The following is a 23,363-nucleotide window of genomic DNA, read 5'->3' as shown; positions in this document are numbered from 1 at the left end:
ACTGGTTCTGTTTCGAAGCCAATCTTTGCATTTTGTGATGCATAGTTCCTAGTTTTTGAGCACTTATGAGAGGCAGGTCTGATTTATCCTCTTTCACTTATATTTATTATAGGCTGGTATTGAAGTTGTCATTTTGATAGAAAGTTGGATATCTGTACCATGGCCTGTAGGCCGTAGGGGGGCAGAGTTTGCCTGAAAAAAGGTCTCTACACAGAGAACAGCCTGTGATCCCAGGCTCTTAACTGAATCTCTCTGCTCTTGTTTCAGTGGGATTATTGTTTCAATGTATTGGCCTCTGACTAATGTTGTGCAAAGATGCTTGCAATGACAGGTTCTGATTCCATCTAGTTGGAAATAGCCAAATGAAAATATAACTAAGTTTAATAAGAAAACAGCATTTGGCTTATTCATCACTCCTTAAGGAAATACACACACACACACACACACACACACACACACACATATGCACATACATACAATATTTTGTTTGCAGAGAGCAGGCATCTAACTGTGGCAAGCAATGTTACTCAAAAGGGAGCCCAGTACGGGACACTGATGACGTATATGTCCTTGCTGTTTTTTCTCCTCTGCTCATTTCCCTTTTTTCCAGCCACATTTGGGCATTCTGCAACACACTTAGAAAATACAGTTCTTATTTTTGTGTGTCAGGATGTTCACAAGGGATACTGGCAATATAAGCATTCATTTGGTTTGATATTATCTGGTGCACATCACATGGCTATATTGCTGTCTAGGGCTGTGGGATTATTAAAGTCTCAAAATGGGGTCACCGCTTGCCTTTCTGATATTCTTATTCCCCAGGCTCCCCAAAATGCTAGGTAAAGAGTGTGTGCAGATGACCTGCGCTCCGCATAGCAAGTTACTTTTCTTTGGAAGGCAGGCTGTGGTTTTTGAGCTGTTGTGCTTTTGCCTAAGCCCCTACAGTTGATCTAAGTCAGTGTTGTCCGCAATGAAAGGAAGCAAATGTTGCTGGTGTGAGTCAGCGAGGCTAGGAAGAAGCGTAATGGGTGGAAGTAGTTGTGTGAGATCTGTAAGTTGGCCTTTCCTGACACTGAACACCTGGGAGAGGACTTTCAAGCCAACCAGGACTACTTAGAAATTAACCTGGAAGGCATTAATGAACCAGTCCAATCTACGAGTTGCTGTTTGTGTTTCCAAATATACACCTTCTCAACAAGCTGCCTGTATTCAGTGGTAGGGTCTGTTTCTTTCCACATTTAAAAGACACATGTCTCTCTGTGTGTCTGCAAATATTTTCTGTTTGCCTCCTTGTGTTTTGAAGCACATGCTACATTGGAAACAGCCCTAAGCGCAACAGCACTTATACGGTAGTTATCGTTATCAGTGGTATTGTTATCAGTGGAGGGCTGGGGGAAGGGGCCACACTTCAGCTGATGCCACACAGTGCCAACTACCAGTTCCATGTTTCTGGCTTGCCCTGCTTTGATATGTAGGGTGCTGTGGGGCTCATTACAGATGCCTGTCATTCTCCCATCAGGCCTGCCTGGTACACACCACTGAGACCATCCGGGTGCGATACTTCATGGATCAGCTCTTGGAGAAACGCAGACCAGTCATGCTGGTGGGAAATGCAGGCACAGGGAAGTCTGTGATTGTAGGAGATAAACTGTCTCTGCTGGATTCCGAGGAGTACCTGGTGAAGAACGTTCCTTTTAATTACTACACCACGTCTGCCATGCTGCAAGGTAAATAAGTAGGTGAAATGAAAAGGGTAAATTAAAAGGGAATCTACTAAGGTAGAATAAATTGTGCTATGAGACACTCAGAATAAATGCATGCTCCAAATCAAAGGGCGTTAAGAAGAAATTGTTGCGTGGCTGAACTGAAGTGTTGAAGCTGTTGTTCTGAGTTGCTTTTGCATTTTAAAATAGTTTCACAGAAACTAATAACTGGAAGTATAACAATCACAACTCAGAGAGTAAACAGAATCCTTTGTCATGTTGAAGAGTAATTCATACATAAAAGGAAAGGGTAAAAAAAAAAGGGTAAAGGACCCCTGACAGTTACCGTAAGTCCAGTTGCAGATGACTCTGGGGTTGCGGCACTCATCTCACTTTACAGGCCAAGGGAGCCGGCGTTTGTCCGCAGAAAGTTTTCCCAGGTCATGTGGCCAGCATGACTAAGCCACCTCTGATGCAATGGAAGACCGAAACCAGAGCAGCGCATGGAAACGCCGTTTACCTTCCTGCCGGAGTGGTACCTATTTATCTACTAGCACTTTTGGTGTGCTTTCGAACTGCTAGGTTGGCAGGAGCTAGGACCGAGCAATGGGAGCTCACCTTGCCGCGAGGATTTGAACCGCTAACCTTCCAATTGGCAAGCCCAAGAGGCTCAGTGGTTTAGACCACAGCACCACCCGCGTCCCTAAAAGGAGAGGGTAAATTCCATCAAATTTGTCAATTTATAAGTCAGATTAAATTTAAAGTGCTGAGTCTTAAAGAAGGAGGCTTTAGTGGGTGGTTCTCTAGACCAGATGGATGGGAGGTTGCCTGCTCTTAATGGGGTCACACTCCCTCTGATAGAGCAAGTATGTAGCTTAGGAGTACTTCTGGATCCTTTGCTATCACTTTTGAGGCTCAGGTGGCCTCAGTGGTGTCAAGTGCCTTCCATCAGTTTTAGCTGATGGCCCAGCTGCATCCCTATGTGGACAGGGATAGCCTAATTTCTCTTGTCTATGCTCTGGTAGCCTCTAGGTTAGGGACGCAGGTGGCGCTGTGGGTTAAAGCCTCAGCGCCTAGGGCTTGGCGATCGAAAGGTCGGCGGTTCGAATCCCTGCGGCGGGGTGCGCTCCCGCTGCTCGGTCCCAGCACCTGCCAACCTAGCAGTTCGAAAGCACCTCCGGGTGCAAGTAGATAAATAGGGACCGCTTACCAGCGGGAAGGTAAACGGCGTTTCCGTGTGCGGCTCTGGCTCTGGCTCTGGCTCTGGCCAGAGCAGCGATGTCACGCTGGCCACGTGACCCGGAAGTGTCTCCGGACAGCGCTGGCCCCTGGCCTCTTAAGTGAGATGGGCGCACAACCCCAGAGTCTGTCAAGACTGGCCCGTACGGGCAGGGGTACCTTTACCTTTACCTTTTTTAGGTTAGATTACTGCAATGTAATCAAAGATGGTTTGGAAACTTCAGCTGGTACAGAATTCAGCAGCCAGTCTGCTCACTGGGGCAAGACTGTTTGAGCATATTGCACCAATCTTGATCTGACTGCACTGGCTGCCAATGAGTTTCCCAGCCCAATTCAAAGTTCTGGTTCTGACCTATAAAGCCTTACATGGCTCAAGACCACCATACCTCAAGGACTGCCTCTCCCCATAAAAAACCATCCCGGACACTGCGTTCATCATCTGAGGCTCTTCTTCATGTGCCTCCTTTATGAGAGGTCCAGAGGGTGACAACACAAGAGCAGGCCTTTTCTGTGGTGGCTCCTTGTTTGTGGAATGCTCTCCTCAGGGAGGCTTGCCTGACACCTTCATTATGTATCTTTAGGCACCCAGCAAAAACATTTCTCTATAACCAGCCCTTTGGCTGATTAACATTCTATGGCCTTTTAAATGCATTTGTGGGAGTTTTTGTTTTATTATGTATTTTGTATTCTCATTTTGTATTTTTATGTTGTGGAACCGCTCTGTGATAAATGGTGTAAGCTTGATCCATATCCCTGCAACAGTGCCCTAAATAAGAGACAATTTCCTTTTTGTTTTTGTTCTGTTTGTTCTACACTTCAGTGCTGTTGAGATTAAAATGGGCCTGAAGGAAGTGTGCATATGCCACTTCACTCAAATGGCTTTTTCATTGGCGGGAACCCAGTGTTAGTGCATTGTTTCGAATTGGGGAGTCAGATAGTGAGGGTTGGGGTTTTTTTTACAGCACATTTGTTTGGCTCTAATTGAATATGCAAGTTAAATATTTTAGTATAAAAGGCACCATATGTGAAAACAGGAATGCCACAAATTCATACATTTTGCAGCAACAGAATAAGTAGTTCTATCTAGAAATATTTAGGCATGGAGAATGCTGCAGGTGATTTGTCACTGCTCACAGCTTCCTCTGTCTTTTAATAATCCCAGCTGGAAACCTGGTCATAGTTTAATAAATGCTGTGTAAACAATGCAGCTTCAGGTAGCGCATGCATATGGAAAATGCCCTGAGGGGGCCTATTCATGGTTTCATTCTTCCAGTGTCCGTATTACAGTGGTCTATTGTGTATATTGAATCATTTATAGGGATCTACCTGCCTTTAGGGGCACCAATGCATTCAGACGTGTTTGGGATAAATATACCTTAAAGTCGGGGGGGGGGGGGGGGGGGAACGACGACAACAACAGGTGATGTCCAGACTATGCTCACCTTTTGAAAACTATAGATATATTGTGATCTGGATGGGATCCAGATCAGGGAGATCTTGAATTAAATAAACTTGATGTCTCTCAGTTAAGGTGTATGGAGGAGGTGGAGAAAATATGCATGTGCCTGAGACCTGCTCCTGATTTCAGCATAACTCTAGAGTTTGAGTATGTATAATCTGAACAGGCTCACTGCAAAGGTGGATTTGGGGCAGCGCAACTGCTTCCGTCCTACTGGCTGCTGAGCCTAGGGAGCACCGCAGGGTGTTGCAAGTATCACACAGTGAATTGAGCAGAACGGAAGGTGAGACATTCGCCCAGGGGACGGCAAGGTTTACCTCGTCTGGGCTGGTTCACTCCAGCAGAGATCCCTCTGTGAGCCAGATCACACACATACGCCCGTGATTTCCGACGTCTGCGTCTGCGCAAACGCGATTTCCAGTGCCATAGAAGCGAGTCCCCGCAGCGCGCGGGGACTTGTCAAGTGGGCTGCTCAGTTCAGGAGCAGCTCATGGGCTGGTTAAACAACCCCCGCGGGCCACTTGTGGCCCATGGGCCTTAGGTTGCTGACCCCTGGGATAGCCTTTGAAAGACCAAAGTCTGCCCATGCCCACTGTTAACATTTGAGTATCCCTATGGTGATGATTTGCTGTTACCTAAATGAATGTGGCTCGGGGAACAAATGTCATGCATCTCTGGAAGTTTCAACAGCAAACACTTCTTTTGAGAAAAAAATTGATCCACATTTCAAACAGAGGAAAGGTGTTGAGTGTCATTAAAGTACAAACACATTCTTCATTTCATTTTCCAGATTCTGCTTGAAAGAGGTTGGAGTTTGTGAGAGTTCATAATGAGCCAAAGGCAGTGATGTTTCTGTATATCTTTATTTGTAGGAAAATTTATAAACTGCCGCTTAAGATAAGACTATCAGCAGGGTGTACAATAAAATAATAAAAACAACACAAGATTATAAAACCTTCGCGCACAAGTGAGCCCCAACACACACATTTTAGTGCCAAAGGGAAAAGCTTTTTCTTGCTGTTGAGATGTATACAGATAAATGGCAGCAACATTTTTTCCCATATTTACTTGGACTGAGAGTTATGGCCAGAGGCTGGGGCACAGAATCCGAATAAGTTATCCACAGGGTGGGTTAGTGTAAGAATGTGCCTCAGACATGGTTGCTGGTGTGTGCTGAACATGATTTATACCCCTTGCATCTTGGTTTATGCTGCTCAGTGTTTAGATTTACTTGGTTCTGTTTTGCAGTTTATCATTTGGCGGCTATTTCTAACGGGTGTTTGTTTCACTCTTTTTAAAACTTAACAGTCAGCCAGAATAATAAATGACATTCCAGAGAGCTTCAGAGACACCGTTTGTTTGCCCAACATCAGTTTCAGGAGAAGGAAGCAACTACACAATGCCTGCCAACACCAATACTTTCCTATAGTGCTGCATTACTGATCTAAGGAGATCTGTGACCCACAGATCGTATCTATCTGTTCACAGTCGTATCAGGGAGAACTGACCTCCTCATCACTAGAGTGACTGATTTAGTCACCATTTGCTCCAAGGATCTGTGTATTGGCATGGATGTGAAAGGGTGCTGGACCATGTGCCTGTAATGAAGACTGGGAGATTCCCTTGCAGGAGTTCACAGGAAGTAGCAAGTCTGTGAGGAAAAATGGCACAGTTTTTACAGGCACTATCCGCCTGCAGCCTTGCCTTCTTTCCTTGCAGCTCCAACTTAGCTTTCTTGGTTGCAAACATTATAGGGGAATTTGTGGCGTTTTGAGAAGGTGCAAAATAATCCACAAGACTTCTCACAGCCTTTTATACTGCTAGCATATTTTCAGGATTGTCTCTCTGATTGTTGGATCTGAAAACTCTTTACATGCTACATGCATTAATAGAAAAGCAGTTTTGAGGTTGGGATTTGGAGTGGAGAACCATCTTGGGGTGCATATATTTAATAATCTTGCTTCCTGTAACTTCTCAAATTCCATTTTCAGTGGGGTTTAAGGAGCATATTTCCCCTTGCCAGCACGTATCTGGAATTCTTCTTCTGGAAGGAGCAGCAGCTGGAAATGGTGTTTGGAGTATAGAAATGGCTGGTGAGGAAAGGCCTTCATCACGTAGGAAACTGGAAAGCTACTTTATATCAGCTCAGACTACTGGTCCATTTAGCTTAGTATTGTCTACAGTGAGTCACAGTGCACCTTTTCTGGCAGAGGTCTCTTCCACCACCTGCTACTTGATTTTTTCATTTTTACAGACGATCCCAGGATTTGCACCAGAAACCTTTTGTATGCAATGCAAGTGCTGTATCACTGAACTTTGACCCCTCTCCTCTTTACTACCACTTGTTGAAAATGGCTTTTTTCTGAAGCTGTCCCCCCCCCCCCCCCGAGGAAAACAGAGTTTGGGGCCTCTATTAGTGTAGGTCTATATATGTGACATGTAGTTAGCCCCTTCAAATAAAACTGAAATTATTTGTGGTTTTACACATGCCACTAGATTCTGTGTTACATGATTACAGAATGTGTTTAGTATCACATGACTGCTCTTGCATTGGTAAAGCACTGGCACGTTCCGATGCATGCTGCAAGTGGAGATGGAAGGCCCACCATTGATTGATTGTTTATGGGCATTAAATCTCTAATGAGTATAACACCTCTAACACGCATATAGAGTATTGCCTGCTGGCAAGAGATTCCCACGCATTGTGGTGAAAAGTACCTGATCTACCCTTGCAAGGGCAAATGCAGGCAGATCAGATCTCTCCGTTTAGTGAATGGGACATCCCACACATGCAAGAGATTTGTATGTCCAAACAAATGTTTAGTGATTAGGTGCAAATAATTCCGCCCTGGGAAAGGTAACATGATGGGATGTTTGCATTCCCCTGCATGGCATGGTGCTTAGCAGATTTCCAGATGCAATTAACTGTAGAACATAATGCGTTTAATCCTGGAAAGATTCTGAAAAAGGCCACTGAGCCATCTAAATCCCATTTCAAGCTATGGAGCCTTGCGCAAGGTTTCTTCATGTGGCAAACCTGCCCCCAGAGAATTCCACAGAAATAGATGTCTCTCAGCCCATCAGCCTCTGGGAAAGCACAGCAGATGCTTAATAACCCTAAAACACAGTGATTGTTTATTCCAGTATAATTGGGGTTTGAGTATCTGTGCAAGAGACATGTGGCTTTTGATATTATTGTGAGAGACATTCTCAGATTAAAATGCTGCTTTTACGAACATGTCATTTGATCTCTCAGTAATTGCATTTCAATTTGATATATCTTTTGCATACTTGTTAAATCCCTAAAAGGCATGTTTTCTATGTTAATTAGGCTCTAATTAAATGCATATTTGAAAGACATTCTCTCACTTCCAGAAATTTAATATATATATTTTTTGGGGGGTGTTGTTTAAAGAGGAAGATTCCTCACTGACAGAGGTGTTATCTTGCACCCATCATTTCAGGATCTTTCTGTGCCACAAACTGTCAAGATGAGATGGAATCTTAGCAGTGGATGCTAAATACAAAACAAAAAGCATTTTTAATAACCTGCAAAGCTGTGATCGGTTTAGTGAAAAGCAAATGATAGCACGCCCTTAATAGCTTGGTGATTGTTGAGAAGTTCATTGTCAATTGCAAGATGCTGATCTTTGAAAACATTCTTGCAGGCTTTGCTACTATGATGCAAGGCTACTAAGAACTGCCACTTTATTTATTTTTAATAAGGCAATAGAAAATTAGTAGTTTGTACCTTGTAATGTATGGGACGCAGGTGGCGCTGTGGGTTAAAGCCTCAGCGCCTAGGGCTTGCCGATCGAAAGGTCGGCGGTTCGAATCCCTGCGGCGGGGTGCGCTCCCGCTGCTCGGTCCCAGCACCTGCCAACCTAGCAGTTCGAAAGCACCTCCGGGTGCAAGTAGATAAATAGGGACCGCTTACCAGCGGGAAGGTAAACGGCGTTTCCGTGTGCGGCTCTGGCTCTGGCTCTGGCTCTGGCCAGAGCAGCGATGTCACGCTGGCCACGTGACCCGGAAGTGTCTCCGGACAGCGCTGGCCCCTGGCCTCTTAAGTGAGATGGGCGCACAACCCCAGAGTCTGTCAAGACTGGCCCGTATGGGCAGGGGTACCTTTACCTTTACCTTTACCTTGTAATGTATATAAGCCAGTGCAAATATCTTGTTCAACATAGATATGTTGATACATGCAGCTGCTTCTTGATGTTTGCACTCAGGGTAAATACTTGTACTGTTGCACATACATTAAAATGTACGTGCTTTTGGTGGCACAGCGATTACTATGTCAAAGAAGGAATATGTGAAGTTGCCGTGATAGTGATGCTTTTGGCAAAGCAATTTGCCTAGAGAGATGAAAATGTGGGAGAAGCAAACCTTGGCACTTTTTAAAACATCAGTTTGTTGTCATAAAACATTGTTTGTTTGTTTTTTAAGAATACACATCCAGACATTTCTGTTGTGTACCAAATGCAGGGCAGGAGGGGGCAAATAAAAGGAGCCAAGAACACTGCCTTCTTGCATAGTCCTCCCAAAAGCAAATCCTATTCTAGTGAGCACCACTTCCTTTTAACCCTACTCTTTCTTTTCTTAACAATTTGTCCTGGTCTTCCCAGCCAGGGATTATTCACACAATATGGGCACCTTAGCCAGTATTGTCCCCCTTAGCCCAAGACTGTATTTCAGACCATAATCACAATGCAAGAGGAATCATGACTGTTGCTTACTGTTGAATGCTATAAGTTCAGTGATTTGAAGAAAGGACTTGTTTATGCCTTGTTGCACTGTGCAAAAGAAATTGTGGTATTCATTTGGATGATTTTCCTCTGTCCATCTACATAAACCTCTAATTTGCCCGTGGCGCCTTACCTTGACATCAAGCTGTTTTCTGTTCCTATTGTCCATGTGTAAGATTCAGCATGTTTGAGCGATGACTAGTAAGAAGCTTGTATTGTACAATTTCCAATTTCACTTTGGACAAAGTGTTACCTTTCTGCGACAAAGGCTTCAGTCTGATGAATGTTTCTCAGGCCAAACTAGCCCTTCGTTCTAGCTTAGCAGTCTTGATCACTTGGTTTTGTGCAATATTTGCACAGGTTAATCTCTCATGTATTCAGCTGACTAGCTTTGAATTCAAATATTCATTGCACGGCTTCAGACAACAGGTTGTTGACCGTCTGGGTAATAAGCATGCATATAGATGTCCAAATACCAAAGCGTGTAACTTGGTCATCTTCTTACCGAAAAAATAGGGTTGCATTCCACGCCTTTGAGAGAAAGCTGCTTGACAGTTCTGATCGATATCTTCTAGGGCCCCTATAAATGGTTTGCCACAACACACAATGGCTTTCTTCTTGTGAGTGACTCCTCATTGTTTCTGATAAGCCAAAAAGCCAAAATATGGTTCAGGGGCCAAGGATAAATAGATCAATATCTTGGATGAATTATGATCTGCACCGTAGAACCATTACACATTGAAAAATACAACTGTGCTGCCAAAAGTGTTTTATTGACTAATTTTAGTGGGCTTTTCATCTCAGTTTTTCAGTCTTTATCCTACCCTTTGGTCTTTATCCAATGCTACAGGCTGCTTCACTTTTTTTTGCAGATGCAAACAAAAATCATTCCCCCCCCTGAGAAACATGGATGCCACATTTAAAACACTCTCCTGGGTGCCAAAACTAGTTGCATCTAAGACTGCTGCCCAATATTGGTCTAAATATGATGCTGATTGTGGAGCCTCTGTCAAAAAACAGCAGCTCTGCATAGAGTTCCCCTTCTCTTCTTTCCTTAGCATCCAGTAAGGAAAATGTATGATATGAAATCATTGCATTGTATATTTCAGTATATGCCAGTACTGCAAATTCCCTCTTCCAGTCCAAGTATTGTTTAAATATGTCCCACATCCCTGCATTCCATTAGAGATGTGGCATCTTAAACTGTCAGCAGAAGTGACTTGTGTGTCTTCCCTCTTTATTTTCTCTCTACCATGATAATGTCCCTTTTGATTCATCTCCTAAGGATTGCAGTTTGAGGGTGGTATTAAAAAACAACAACAAAACCATACATATTCCAATCAATGCAAAAATTTCCACTAGCACCACATAACTTCCTCTACTCCTCTCCCAAGTGTGTGTTCTGCACCCTACCCAAATCTGTTCCAGAGGGTTGGGGGAAACTCATATAACTGGTTTAGGGGGCCATTCGGGGGGAGGAGAAGGTGGAGGTTCCAGTGCACAAGTAGAAATCCTTACGCTGGTTGTGTTATTCAGCGTTAGCTTGGATACAACTCTGGATGAGACATTTTATTCTTCTTTCTTTTCCTATATTCAGTCACTCCTAACTTAAACCAAGGATGTACTTAAACTCCAGATGTTGCTGGTCTATAACTGCTGAACATTGGCCAAGGTTCAGCTGTTGGGAGATGGAGTCTAACAATATCTGGAAGGCTGTAGGTTTCTTATTCCTGTTTTAGGTTCTGCCTAACATTTTTTCTCTTTTTGCCTTGGCAGTCTGCTAAACCTCAGCCATTGCAATCCTTTCATCAGCCTTTCTTCATTCTCTTGTTTCTGTAAATAATTGTAAGGCGGCACACCACTTTCACCACATACCTGTACAGGCACCAGGGGTATGGTTCCTCATCAAAGGGAGTCACCACTTTCTAGCTGCCTTACAGTTCATATTCTGGATTAGTATCACAGTGTTGGAAAGAAGACTTTTGAAAACTCCAAGCCTTTGTTTCCTCACAGCTGTTCTTGAGAAGCCGCTGGATAAAAAGGCAGGAAGGAATTACGGCCCTCCTGGCACCAAGAAGCTTATCTACTTCATCGATGACATGAATATGCCTGAAGTAGACACTTATGGAACAGTCCAGCCTCATACTCTGATTCGGCAACATCTGGACTATGGGCACTGGTAAAATAGGGATAGATCTGTCTATTTATAGTCCTTGTCACTTCGGCATGTGTTTAGCCATAATTCTGTTCTGTTTCCCTATCACTTTCAGACCCTCTTAAAAGACATATGTTATATGTGTATTTTCTTTCAAGTTTGCCTTTGGGCTAATTTATTAGTATTTATTTGCTGAATTTCTATCCCACTCATCATGCTCTAGAGCAGGGGTCGGCAAGGTTTTACCTGCCTGGGCCGGTCAAGTCCTGCGGAGATCTTTCTGTGGGCTGGATTGTGTGCACGTGTGAGCACGATTTCTGGCGTCTGGGCATGCGCAGATGCAATTTCTGGCATCTGTGCATGCGCAGACGCGATTTCCGGCACCGCAGAAGCAAGTCCCTACACTGCGGCAGCTTAGCGCAACACACAGGGATTCGCCAAGTGGGTGGCTCAGTTTGGGGGCCGCAGGTTGCCGACCCCTGTCCTAGAGTATTGCCTGTAAATACAGTAATGGAAGTGTGATACTCTCCCTGATATAGAGTCCCTGCTGTGCTAGATGTTATGCAGACATATGCGAATCCTAGCCTTTTTCCCCAATATTGTGCAACCTCTGTTGGAATATTAATTGAAAGCAGCTGGGATACAGCAGGTGCCCAGTGCACATCTGACATGCTGCTTGAGACTTGGCAAAGTCCGGCAGGCACGATGCTGTTTGTTTGTCACTAATAGGATGTGATTAGGGTGATGCATTCTTTTCTTTTTTCTTCTTCTGGCAAAGGTATGACAGAAACAAGCTGTCCCTGAAGGAGATCATGAATGTGCAGTACGTGTCGTGCATGAATCCCACAGCAGGCAGCTTCACTATCAACCCACGCTTGCAGGTATTGCTTGTTCACCTGGCAAGGAGAAAGCCGCTGTTGGGTTCACTCAGTCTTTGGAAGGATTAACACTCTCATTTGTTTGCAAGCTATCCTAGATGGTCTCCATTTGAAGACAAACTTTAAGAAAAGAAAACTTTGAAGTAAAACTTAGCAATGTTTTCTGGATATGAGAAGAAAGTGGGGTGTAAGATGTACTGAACTTAAAAGGTAAAGGGACCCCTGACCGTTAAGTCCAGTCGCGGACAACTCTGGGGTTGCGGTGCTCATCTCGCTTTATTGGCCGAAGGAGCCTGCGTACAGCTTCCGGGTCATGTGGCCAGCATGACTAAGCCACCTGGCAAACCAGAGCAGCACACGGAAACGCCGTTTACCTTCCCGCCGGAACAGTACCTCTTTATCTACTTGCACTTTGACGTGCTTTTGAACTGCTAGGTTGGCAGGAGCAGAGACCGAGCAACGGGAGCTCACCCCGTCGCGGGGACTCGAACTGCTGACCTTCTGATCAGCTTTATTTTATTATTAGTACCAACTTCCCTGTGTAGAGCCCATTCATACCCCTGTCAGTGCTTTGCTGTTTTTAAACATCAGAAAATCTTATATTGCATCTCCTGTGTTGGAATCTGATTTCATAATACAGTTCCAATATAATTATATTTCAGGACCAAGGACAGTGAACATCATTGTTTCTTTTTCACTGGCTTCCAATTTCTTTTTCTACTTTCTAACATATACTTCAAGCATTTTCATCTAGCCCATATCCCTGATTAAAAAGCCCATATCGAATGGCCTGGAGCTTTTTGGGTATGAAGATTCTTGTTGAATTCACAGATGAAATTGGTGTTTTGCCATGTAAACACTAGGAAGCCAAGTGATAGGTTGCAGTGGGTGTCCTGTTGTAGTGGGATTATATGCTAATTGCTTGGCAAATATCCTTTACAAGAAGAATCACAGGACCTTTCTAACCTTTTTGTTACTTTGGTAATTTAAAAGTGTGACTTGGATTTTTTATATTTTAGGGAGAGGGATAAGGCACCTGAAAACTGGCATAGTTCAGTGCCTCTTGTTTTAGCTGGAAAATTCCTTGTTCAAAGACCAAGTTGGTCTACGGCAAAAGCCACTGTCTTGCAACTACAGCCTTCCCTATTCTTAAGTAGCAACGCAGGAGGAATATACTTAGATATCTTGCAGAGTTGTTTGGATTTCTGTAATAATGGATAGGGGCAGATTTCAACATTCTTAAAGCAGTACTTTATTTATTAGTACAAGTGCTGCTACTGTTTTAAGTGTCATGTCAAATGCTTTGCCCTCTTGTAGTAAAGGACCCCTGGATGGTTAAGTCCAGTCAAAGGCGACTACGGGGTGCGGTGCTCATCTCGCTTTTCAGGCCGAGGGAGCCGGCATTTGTCCACAGACAGCTTTCTGGGTCATGTGGCCAGCATGACTAAACTGCTTCTGGTGCAATGGGACACTGTGATGGAAGCCAGAGTGCACAGAAACGCCATTTACCTTCCCACTGCAGCGGTACCTGTTTATCTATGTGCAGTGGTGTGCTTTTGAACTGCTAGGTTGGCAGAAGCTGGGACAGAGCAACAGGAGCTCATCCTGTCACATGGATTCGAACTGCCGACCTTCCAATCAGCAAGCCCAAGAGGCTCAGTGGTGTAGACCACGGCACCACCCATGTCCTTTGTAGTAGTTGTAGTAGTAGTAGTAGTCTTGTAGCAGGAAGTTAGCTTAGAATTATCTAGTGATGCCATTATTTCCCTGGTAGGCAGATTTCTCAGTGTCCAACATCTGGGAGTTAGGAAGAATGAGGTGTGCAATATGGGTCAAGCACTGCTCTACATGTGGCCTTGGGCCTATGATCCAGCATCACCATCTCTATCCATGTTTTATTTATGAGTTTCACTTGAGTAGTTGTCTGTGGCCCACTGGGTGTGATTGATGATTCTTCCCTTTGGAGACAGGTGTATGAAAACTCTCAGGCATTTGCTATTATCAGGTCAAGGGAAAAGTTGCGCCAGTGAAAGTGATTCTTCCCAAACCCATCCTATTTCTGTTACATGCAATACCTACTTGTCTGTATTGTGTTTTCCTTTATGCAGCGCCACTTCAGTGTGTTTGCTCTCTCATTCCCTGGGTCAGATGCTCTGTCCACGATTTACAGCACCATCCTAACTCAGCACCTGAAGCGGGGGAACTTCTCTGCGGCTTTACAGAAATCATCACAGCAGTTAATAAGTCTGGCTCTTGCCCTGCACGTGAAAGTGGCGGCAACATTCCTGCCAACAGCTATCAAATTTCATTACAACTTCAACCTGAGAGATTTGTCCAATGTCTTCCAAGTAAGTAGCTCTTCCAGTTGGGAGCTGTGTGCTCCCTTAGCTAAATTAAACTTTGAAATTAGAAATGAAAAGGAGTGATGCTGATGCTGTATAGAACCATGACATGCCATAGCATGGTAATATGTAATGTATGCCCGATGCAGTGGCCATGAGATATTGTTTGTCCTTCCTAGGATTAAATGGGATACACAGTGGTCAAAGAGGTCTTGTCTTCCCCAAATGTGTTTAGAGGCCCAAGGTGACACTTCACTCACTGGAGACTGTCAAGTGGATTTTGCTCACATAAACACAGACAGACTGTTTTGGTTATATGCCGCACAGTTATGCTTTATTCCAACTTTTCAGTCCTGCAGTTGCCTTATACCGTATTTTTCGTCCTATAGGGCGCACCGGCCCATAGGACGCACCTCGTGTTTTTTTTTGGGGGGGGGAAATGAATTTTAAAAAATTATTTCCCCCCCCAGCCGCGGCTGCCGCCCCAAGCCTTGCGCACACCTGCCCGAAGCACGGGGCACCCTCTGGAGGGCTCCGCATGCTTCGGGCTGCAGGCTGCCGCCCCAAGCCTCACGGGCCGGCGGGACCTCCCGCCGGGCGCGCAAGGCTTGCGGACACTTGCCCGAAGCACGGGGAGCCCTCCGAAGGGCTCCCCGTGCTTGGGGCGACAGGCTGCCGCCCCAAGCCTCGCGCGCTCGGCAGGACCTCCCGCCAGGCACGCAAGGCTTGCGGACAGTCACCCAAAGCACAGGGAGCCCTCCGGAGGGCTCCCCGTGCTTCGGGCGACAAGCTGCCGCCCCAAGCCTCGCGCGCTCGGCGGGACCTCCCACCGGGCGCGCAAGGCTTGCGGACCCTCGCCGGGGCTGCAGGCTGCTGCCCGCAAGCCTTGTGAGCTCGCGGGAACTCCCGCCGGGCTTGCAAGGCTTGTGGATAGCTTCCTGAAGCCTGGAGAGCGAGAGGGGTCGGTGCGCACCGATGCCTCTCGCTCTCCAGGCTTCAGCGAAAGCCTGCATTCGCCCCATAGGACGCACACACATTTCCCCTTCATTTTTGGAGGGGAAAAAGTGCGTCCTATGGGGCGAAAAATACGGTACATTGTTCGATCCTTTCCTGAGAATGCTGGAAACTGCACTTTGCTTTCTGTGTTGTTGTCATGTTGCAGAGACTGTAAACTAGAAGGCTTTTTATAAAAAAAAATCAACAATAAATGTGCTTGTGTCATAAGAAGCTCTGATTGTCTTTCTACCTAGTTGCATTAAGTGGCTTTCATTTTCATTCTGGATAGAACATAATGCTAAAATTGGTTTGAGGCTATCGCTTCCTGTTTTGCAATTTGCTTGGCGTTAGACACCAGAAACTCCCTTTTAACTGCTAATGTTGATGCAAATGCAAAAATGTAGTGGCCCTTTAACATCTCCTTTATCTTAGGAAAGAAATCAAGTGGTTCAGTGTTTAATGGCTTTCAGTATTGAGGACACTTGAGGGTTGCTCTTACAACAGCTGTTTTTCAGGTTTCTTGAGATGTTCACAATTCAAGTGCATATTACACAAAATGCATGCAAATCCAAGCACTGAGAGTCAGCAGCCTGCTCAGTTCAAGCACCCTGTGGCATTTTTTTTGCATATCTGTTGCTTCATAGTACATTAGTCCATGAGTAAACTGACTTCCTTTTGTGCTCTATCCCAGAAATACATTTGTTCATTATTTTCTCATATTTCTGTATTAATTAATTGCTACATCCATATATCTCTCATACAGCACCAGCTCTGTGGATGGCTACAAACCGATTAAGGCAGATCAGAATTTAAACAATAATTACTTTGAATAATTACCTCCAAGTTGTGCTTATTTCCTGTATGAAAAGGGTTTGCTGGATTTTATTGCAAAAAGTCCCAGGCACGTTTTGTGTGAAGTAATCAAAGGGCCACTGTGTATTTATTACTATCGGCAAGAGCTGAAAGATGGTTTGTGTGTGAGCAAAGTTGGTTGCATAAGTTTCCTCCTTCTCCTTGAAACCATCCCCAATCTGATAAAATAGCCAGACTTAGTTACTTTAGTTGACATGTTTCAAATTACCAGGAACAGAAATCACTGAGAGTATAAAGGAAACCTTCCAGATGGGTGTTGAATTTTGCACACCTGATTGTCAGCAGTATATATGTGAGAGAGAGAGAAAAGGAGAGAGAAAATTAATGTTTCTTTGTAAAAGCAAAGAATTGAGAAAGTTTATTATAGAACTTGGCTGCTGCCATTCTCGTGTCCTCTTGGCCCTGTTGAAGTCAGTGAGACTTCCCCATATATAATCTGCTCCTGGCAGATTTTTGACACCTATAAAATAACAGTCCTTGGGTAATTTATAAAGTGAGAGTGAAATATATGGATGCTCTTGCTTTCTGTGACTCTTGTGTACTTGATATGGTTGTTTTTAAATTTTACTACAAAACTGCTCCTGCTTTGCCTATGACATCTAAGATGAAAGAAACTTGGTATGGTGAAATCCATGATACAGGTGTGTGGTCTGATATCTCAGCTTATCTGAAATAGAAGACTGTGCTGCATTAAGACCTTTGTCATATGCACACTGTATTATGCATCTGTCCAGATTGCTCACTTGGATGATACAATGGAAATCAGTGCAAGGCAAGCTTGTAAGCATGTTGTTGCTGTAAAACAATCCCTCTCCCCCCCCCTTTCTTCTCTCGAATGATGTAGTAGCACAGGTATATTTATGTAACTTCTATACCATTTCCTGTTTAAAAAATAAAGAAAACGATGATAGACCACAGTTTGCACCAGTCATTAAACAGGAAAGTTTGAGGATACTGGAAGGTTGTCTTTAGATATTTCAGAGTAAAAAAAGACAAAGCAGGGCACTTGGCCTTAGAAGCACAGTGTATCATTGTGGTGCTGTGTCAGGGAACTGCCATCAGCTCAGAGGCGAGAGGTGGAAGGGCAGTTGTGTTATAGGGAGCCTCCAAAGTACGAAGTAGTTCTTCCTCTGGCGAGGAGGGAAGCCACACTTCCAGTGGCGAGGGGGTGCAAGGATCAGAAGATGCTAGGGAGAGCCTCAACACCAAGCCTGAGCAAAGCAGAGGGGAGGCAAGTCCCCCTTTGCCAGTGCCCGTTCTGAGCAGTAGTCTTCGGCGCAGAGAGGGGAGGAGAAAGTTGGGGGTCACATGGCTGTTATGCTGGGAAGGTATAAGGACCACCCACTCCCAGATTCTGCTAGCGACTGAGCAGACATGGACTTGTGATGCTCTGCACTGTAAATAGTTTGTACAGATAATAAAACCTAGAAAAGCCAGGTTGGAGTCTTGCCTGTTTGCTCCCGAGCAATTGCATCAGCACCTGACATGCTGCAACAGAGAAAGCCCTGTTCCATGAGCACAGAAGCTCATGTGGGTGTCTTAGCAGTTGTGGGAGGTTCATACAAGAGAAGGTGTTGCTTGAGGAATACAGACCATATGGAGCTGTAAAGGTCATTGTTGCTATGAGGGAGTGCCCTACAGTTAACAGCTATGAGGGAGTGCCCTACAGTTAACAGCTATGTGATATTTTAAAGCTGTTTAATCTGCCATGTTTTTCCCTTTCTTATGATGACCTCTTTAAAAAAATAACTTGGCTACTGTATTCTGTGCCAGCTGAAGCTTTCAAAAAGTTTTTTAATGTCTTATCATCTATGGGGTGAAGGCGGAAGCTCTTGCTTCCAGCAGATTTGACAACCCAAATCCACGCTATGTGGTTCTCTTTTGTTTAAAAACGTGGGATCCGTATTGAGGCGTCTCTGCTCTGCAGAAGTAAAAAACTTCAGCACTATCTTTGCTCTTTGATGTTGCTCCAAAGCATGGTGGAAGTGCAAAAATTATTTCTTACTGTGCATAATTACCATATTACCCAGCTTCACTGCTCAAATTGTATTGCTCCCCGGACTAATTGTTATTATACCACTCACTAAGCTATTGCTGAAGTTTACTCTCTGGTGAAGCCTTATCCCAGCTGTATCTCTTAATCAGTTTCTCTAGTTCACGCCTGGAGAGGATGTGCAGTGGAATGTTAATGCCCTGGAAGCTCACTTAAGTGAGATTGCGACTCTGGACAACTTTTCTTTGGCCAGGCTGAAAAAGTCTGTGAAAGGAACAAAAGCATTGAATAGTACAATGGCAGCTTGGCCATATCATGCTATATTCAGATCACCAGTCCTACAAGTGGAAACAAGCACAATAACTTTCACTAGCGCACCTGAATCAAGATGGTGGTGACTTCACCCGGTTTTTGGTGTGATGGGTCTAGAAGAAGAAGAAGAAGAGTTTGGATTTGATATCCCGCCTTTCACTCCCTTTAAGGAGTCTCAAAGCGGGTAACATTCTCCTTTCCCTTCCTCCCCCACAACAAACACTCTGTGAGGTGAGTGGGGCTGAGAGACTTCAGAGAAGTGTGACTAGCCCAAGGTCACCCAGCAGCTGCATGTGGAGGAGCAGAGATGCGAACCCGGTTCCCCAGATTACAAGACTACCGCTCCTAACCACTACACCACACTGGCTCTCCAGTCTAAACCTACTTCCAGTCTAAACCTACAAATTGCACCATCCATTTAAAATTTACAATATTTGTTTGGTTTCTAAAGAATAATAATACCCGGGTAGGCCTGGTTACTCCCTGCGTGTAGCATAGATTGGAATGACCTATTCTAAAATATGTATGGGGCAGGGTTTTTTAAAGGGATTTTGTTGAGAGCAGTAAAGGTTTATCTTGGTTGATAGGATTTGGTTTGCAATAAAAATATCTCTGGAAAGGAGTAGAAGGCACGGAGTGTAGAATTTGTTATTGGTTTCTTTGGGAATTTGTATCGTGTTCAGGATGTAGTGAAACAAAGCTTTCCTGGGCTTAGCTCCAAAGCGTACTTAAAGAACAGAGTACCACTGAACATACTGAGAGTGTCTTTCCCTTACAGCTGATCCCAAAATAATTTGGATTAGGGCAAATGTTTCAGGTCAGAGGGAGCAGTTTTGTGGCACCTCTTTTAAGAAATAGAATACTGGCTATAGTTGTAGATTTGTTAAGAAAATGTTATCTGTTCTTCACTAGATATTCTTATTCTTGCCATTCATATCTGTGTTGAGTGTGTGGCACACTATGGACATTAAATTGGTTTGTTACGGACTAAAAAAGGATGTGGTCTGTCCTCAAGGAAATCTAATCATCCTTGTTATTTTCAACTGGAGTTGCTACGACATTCTTTCATATATATATATATATAGAGAGAGAGAGAGATAAAGTAAGGCTGCCAGGCTGTTGTTTTTAACCACATTTTAGTTGAAGGAATGCATGTCCATTTGTGCTCAAACCTCAAAATGTGGAATAGCTGGAAAGAGGCAAGGCATTTTCAATTACTTTTAAGTGCATCTTAGAATTTCTGAATAACTCAGTAGAGGTTTTCTTTTAAATTTAATGTCACCAGACCCATAGATATTGCTAATGGACTTTGTTAAAAAGGATTTCTATTTGAAAGAGACACTTCCATATGTATTTTAGAAGGTGTCATAAACATGCCACAATTACCTGGCAGAAATTAATGTTTTCTTGAGGCAATATCTGCCTGATTAAAGTCAGTTTTTAAAAAATCATCCAGTTTTATTCCCAGGCTGCTTTTGTCCTGCAGAAATGTGAATGGCATTGTCTGCAGGAAATGGTTGCGTATGAGGTAGTGTGTGTGGCCTGCATTTTTGTTGTCTGCTACAAGTTAAATCAGGACAGCAATGGGAAGTTCCTGAACAATGAGTACAATTAATTGCAACTTTATACTTTTGTTGTAATCCTAATTGGTGTACCGAGTTAGTGGGCGTGAATCCCACTAAAATCAGAGGTCATATCTGTGCATAATTCATGATAGGACTAGGTTTGGGGTGGATCTAATAGAATATGGTCAATCTTCTCTTCTGGAAAGCTTAAGGTTTTGAAATGGGCTATTCTTCTTGTGGGAACAACATTCTCTCTCTCTCTTTTTATTTTGTTCTCATTACAACTTGTTCCTAAGGGGCAATTTGAGCTAGAGTATGCACACAAGATCACTTCATGTGGGCTTATTACCCCTTAGCACACTTAAGTTAAAATGCCTTTTGTTTTTGTGATAAGAAGGGTCAAATGATTGGGGTTGCTTTCAGATTGTTGCTATTTAGCAGGTTACAAAGAGCAAATTCAGGTTGCATAATAAAAGTGGATTTGGTGCAATTGCCCAACACACTTACCACCTCCCTGGAGTTTTTGCAGTAAGGAAAGTGATAGGAAAACAGACTAGAAAGTGCGGGATAACAATTGCTTGAATCAACATTATATAACTTCACTGCAAACAAATCAGGATGAAGGCTCAGTAAACAGGTTGTCTTGCAGCATTCAGAGTCATGCCCCCTCACTCTTTCACTGACTGTGGAACAGCAAGTCTAATTGATCAAGAAAGATGGCAGTGGCGTGGGGAAGTGTTTGTTCCTTTTAGCACACAGATCTTGTGCATGTGTTGCTTTGTGATTTTAGTTGTGAGTAGGCTATCATCCACAGAACTCAGCCTGTAATGATAGGAAGGGGTTGCGAGGTAGCCTGTGTCACGCAAAACAAGAACCTCATTGCATGGAATAAAGTGGGACTGACACTTTCCCGAACGCGGCAATTGCACAAGCTGCCATTTGAATCTCTCACTTTGCTTTCACAGCTAGACCTGCAGCTCTGCATCCATGCCAAAAATGATCTGTATGTCATATGTATCTCTTTGCTTCCAGGGTATTCTGTTTTCAACTCCTGAGTGTTTGAAGGCTCCCCATGACTTAGTAAAGCTGTACTGGCATGAATCCAGTCGTGTTTACCGGGATAAGATGGTTGATGAAAAGGACTTTGTCCTCTTTGATAAACTACAGACAGAGACGGTAAAGAAGTTCTACGATGTAAGTGATGCAGGCCCATTTCAGTCGCTTACCTGAAGCAAAAGTCATATGTAGAGTGATGAAGAGGGTGGTATGCCTGTTTTCTCCTCCATCGTGGGAACAGAATCTTTGACCTGGATAAGCATCATGTTATTTGAGTGTCTCTGTATCCAAGTAACCATTACACAGAATTGACCATTACACCAAAATGTAAAAGGGAGGTGAACTGTGCTGTGTCTGAAAGCAGGGACTGGGGTGAGAGCCTGATCATAAGCATATAATTTTTATTTTTTTATTTCCCCCCCATCTCAACAGACAACAGATCGTGCATTTCTATTTGCTTGTTTGTTTTTTGTTTTGCTGGATTTGGATGGGCTTCATCTTTTCTGAAACCGAACATTGTGTTTCTTTGTTCTTTCTCATTAGGAAATAGAGGACACCTTGGAACAGGCTAGGAAGATGAACATGTTTTGCCATTTTGTAAAAGGCATTGGAGAGCCCAAGTACATGCCTGTTCAGAGCTGGGAATCACTGAATCAGATTCTGGTGGAAGCCTTAGAGAATCACAACGAGGTCAACTCTACTATGAACCTGGTGCTGTTTGAAGATGCCATGTGCCATGTGTAAGGGGGATGTTTTGTTTGGAGTGCTTCTGAGCTTTCTCTCGCTTGGGGATGGGCATGGTGGTGTGTCTGCAAACCCACCTCAAAGTGGTGGGGAGACGGGTGGACAAAGGCTTTTGAAAAACAATATTCAAGTTCTTTGTTTGGACAATGGATACTAAAATGTTATTGCTTGTCAGTCTGGGGCTTCAGGAAGGCCACATTATATAAACAGCAGGATAAGAAAAAGACACTTATAAATATATTTGTTGAGGATGGTTTGATACATGCAGTGAGTGGTTTTCCAGTTGCCTATGGGCTTTGATTTTAGTTGTTCGAGAAGCAAGGATGCTGAGACTGCCCCAAATGCATGTTCTTCAGAACGCCAGATCACACACAAACCCCATCTCTCCCAGCTGTTACAAAATGATATTTCTTTCATTAGAAAGGGGTGGGAGGGGCAGTCTAACTGTTTTTGCAACTCCAGGCAACAAATTCAATCACTGTCACAAAAGCGAACAATGCATACAAAACTTGCTGCTCGCCTCCTTTGTGTGCTGGGGAGTGTAGCGTCCTTTTATTTCCCACACCAGAGGGCCTTGATGTTTAATACAATCGTAGTGGCTCTGCATGCCACAGTGCTTTTATTCCATTTGGTTACTAGAGAGCATTTTATCTTGAGTAGTTTCGTGCCGACCAGGCTGTACTAGGACCTGGTGTTCAGTGCACAAAGGCAGGCACCCACAGTAATGTTGTGTGTCATGCTTGTAAAAGGAAAGCTGCCACGTTCGCTCAAAGAGCCTCCCTGCATGTTACAGACAGGTGCCAGACCCGTCCTGTTCCCCCACCCACCCCGGTTGTAGCCTGGCTTTAGATGACAGTGAAGGGTTCTTGTTCTTCCTTGAAGAGCAGAAAGTTGTGACTGAGGTCAGAGTCACGTGACCCCTTTCACGGGAATCCGCCTAGAGTTGCTGGGGAAACCCACCCAGATGGGCGGGATACAAATAATAAATTATTATTATTATTATCTTTTAGCCTTGGCAAAAAAAAAAGGTAGCAGAAGCTACTGGTACTTGCACAAATGAACCATATAAAATGATGAATTTGCCATCTCATGCTGCATGCTATTAGCTGCTTCTTTTTGCATTGAATGGCAGAAGGCATAGGCCACATGACCGGCTTCCTAACAGATGAAATGTTGCTTGGATTGAAGAAGGTGACCACAAAATCAGCTAAGTGATTTGGCCCCTGCTTCTTATTCCAGGTCCTGGACAGCTGGAAAAGTCTTCTCCTGTAAACTTGCCCACAAAAGATTTGCAGATCAGACC

The 23,363-nt window shown here is 44.0% G+C and overlaps 1 protein-coding gene across 1 annotated transcript in view; it reads left to right on the top strand.

Moving 5' to 3' along the window:
- The window catches only part of DNAH9 (dynein axonemal heavy chain 9), a gene marked incomplete at its 5' end in the record, with an annotated part of 193,458 nt that overhangs the window by 69,618 nt on the left and 100,477 nt on the right, over window positions 1-23,363 (top strand). Inside the window, 6 exons of the mRNA XM_079965835.1 lie at window positions 1,520-1,727; window positions 11,160-11,325; window positions 12,080-12,182; window positions 14,288-14,527; window positions 21,293-21,454; window positions 21,860-22,056. Of these exons, the coding sequence (XP_079821961.1) occupies window positions 1,520-1,727; window positions 11,160-11,325; window positions 12,080-12,182; window positions 14,288-14,527; window positions 21,293-21,454; window positions 21,860-22,056 (1,076 nt within the window). The remainder of the gene's footprint in view (window positions 1-1,519; window positions 1,728-11,159; window positions 11,326-12,079; window positions 12,183-14,287; window positions 14,528-21,292; window positions 21,455-21,859; window positions 22,057-23,363) is intronic.

Source organism: Podarcis cretensis, assembly GCF_951804945.1.
Source record: "Podarcis cretensis genome assembly, chromosome: 2".
NCBI lineage: Eukaryota > Metazoa > Chordata > Lepidosauria > Squamata > Lacertidae > Podarcis > Podarcis cretensis.
The sequence above is the reverse complement of the archived record's forward strand: the minus strand, read 5'-3'. Positions and strand labels throughout refer to the sequence as shown.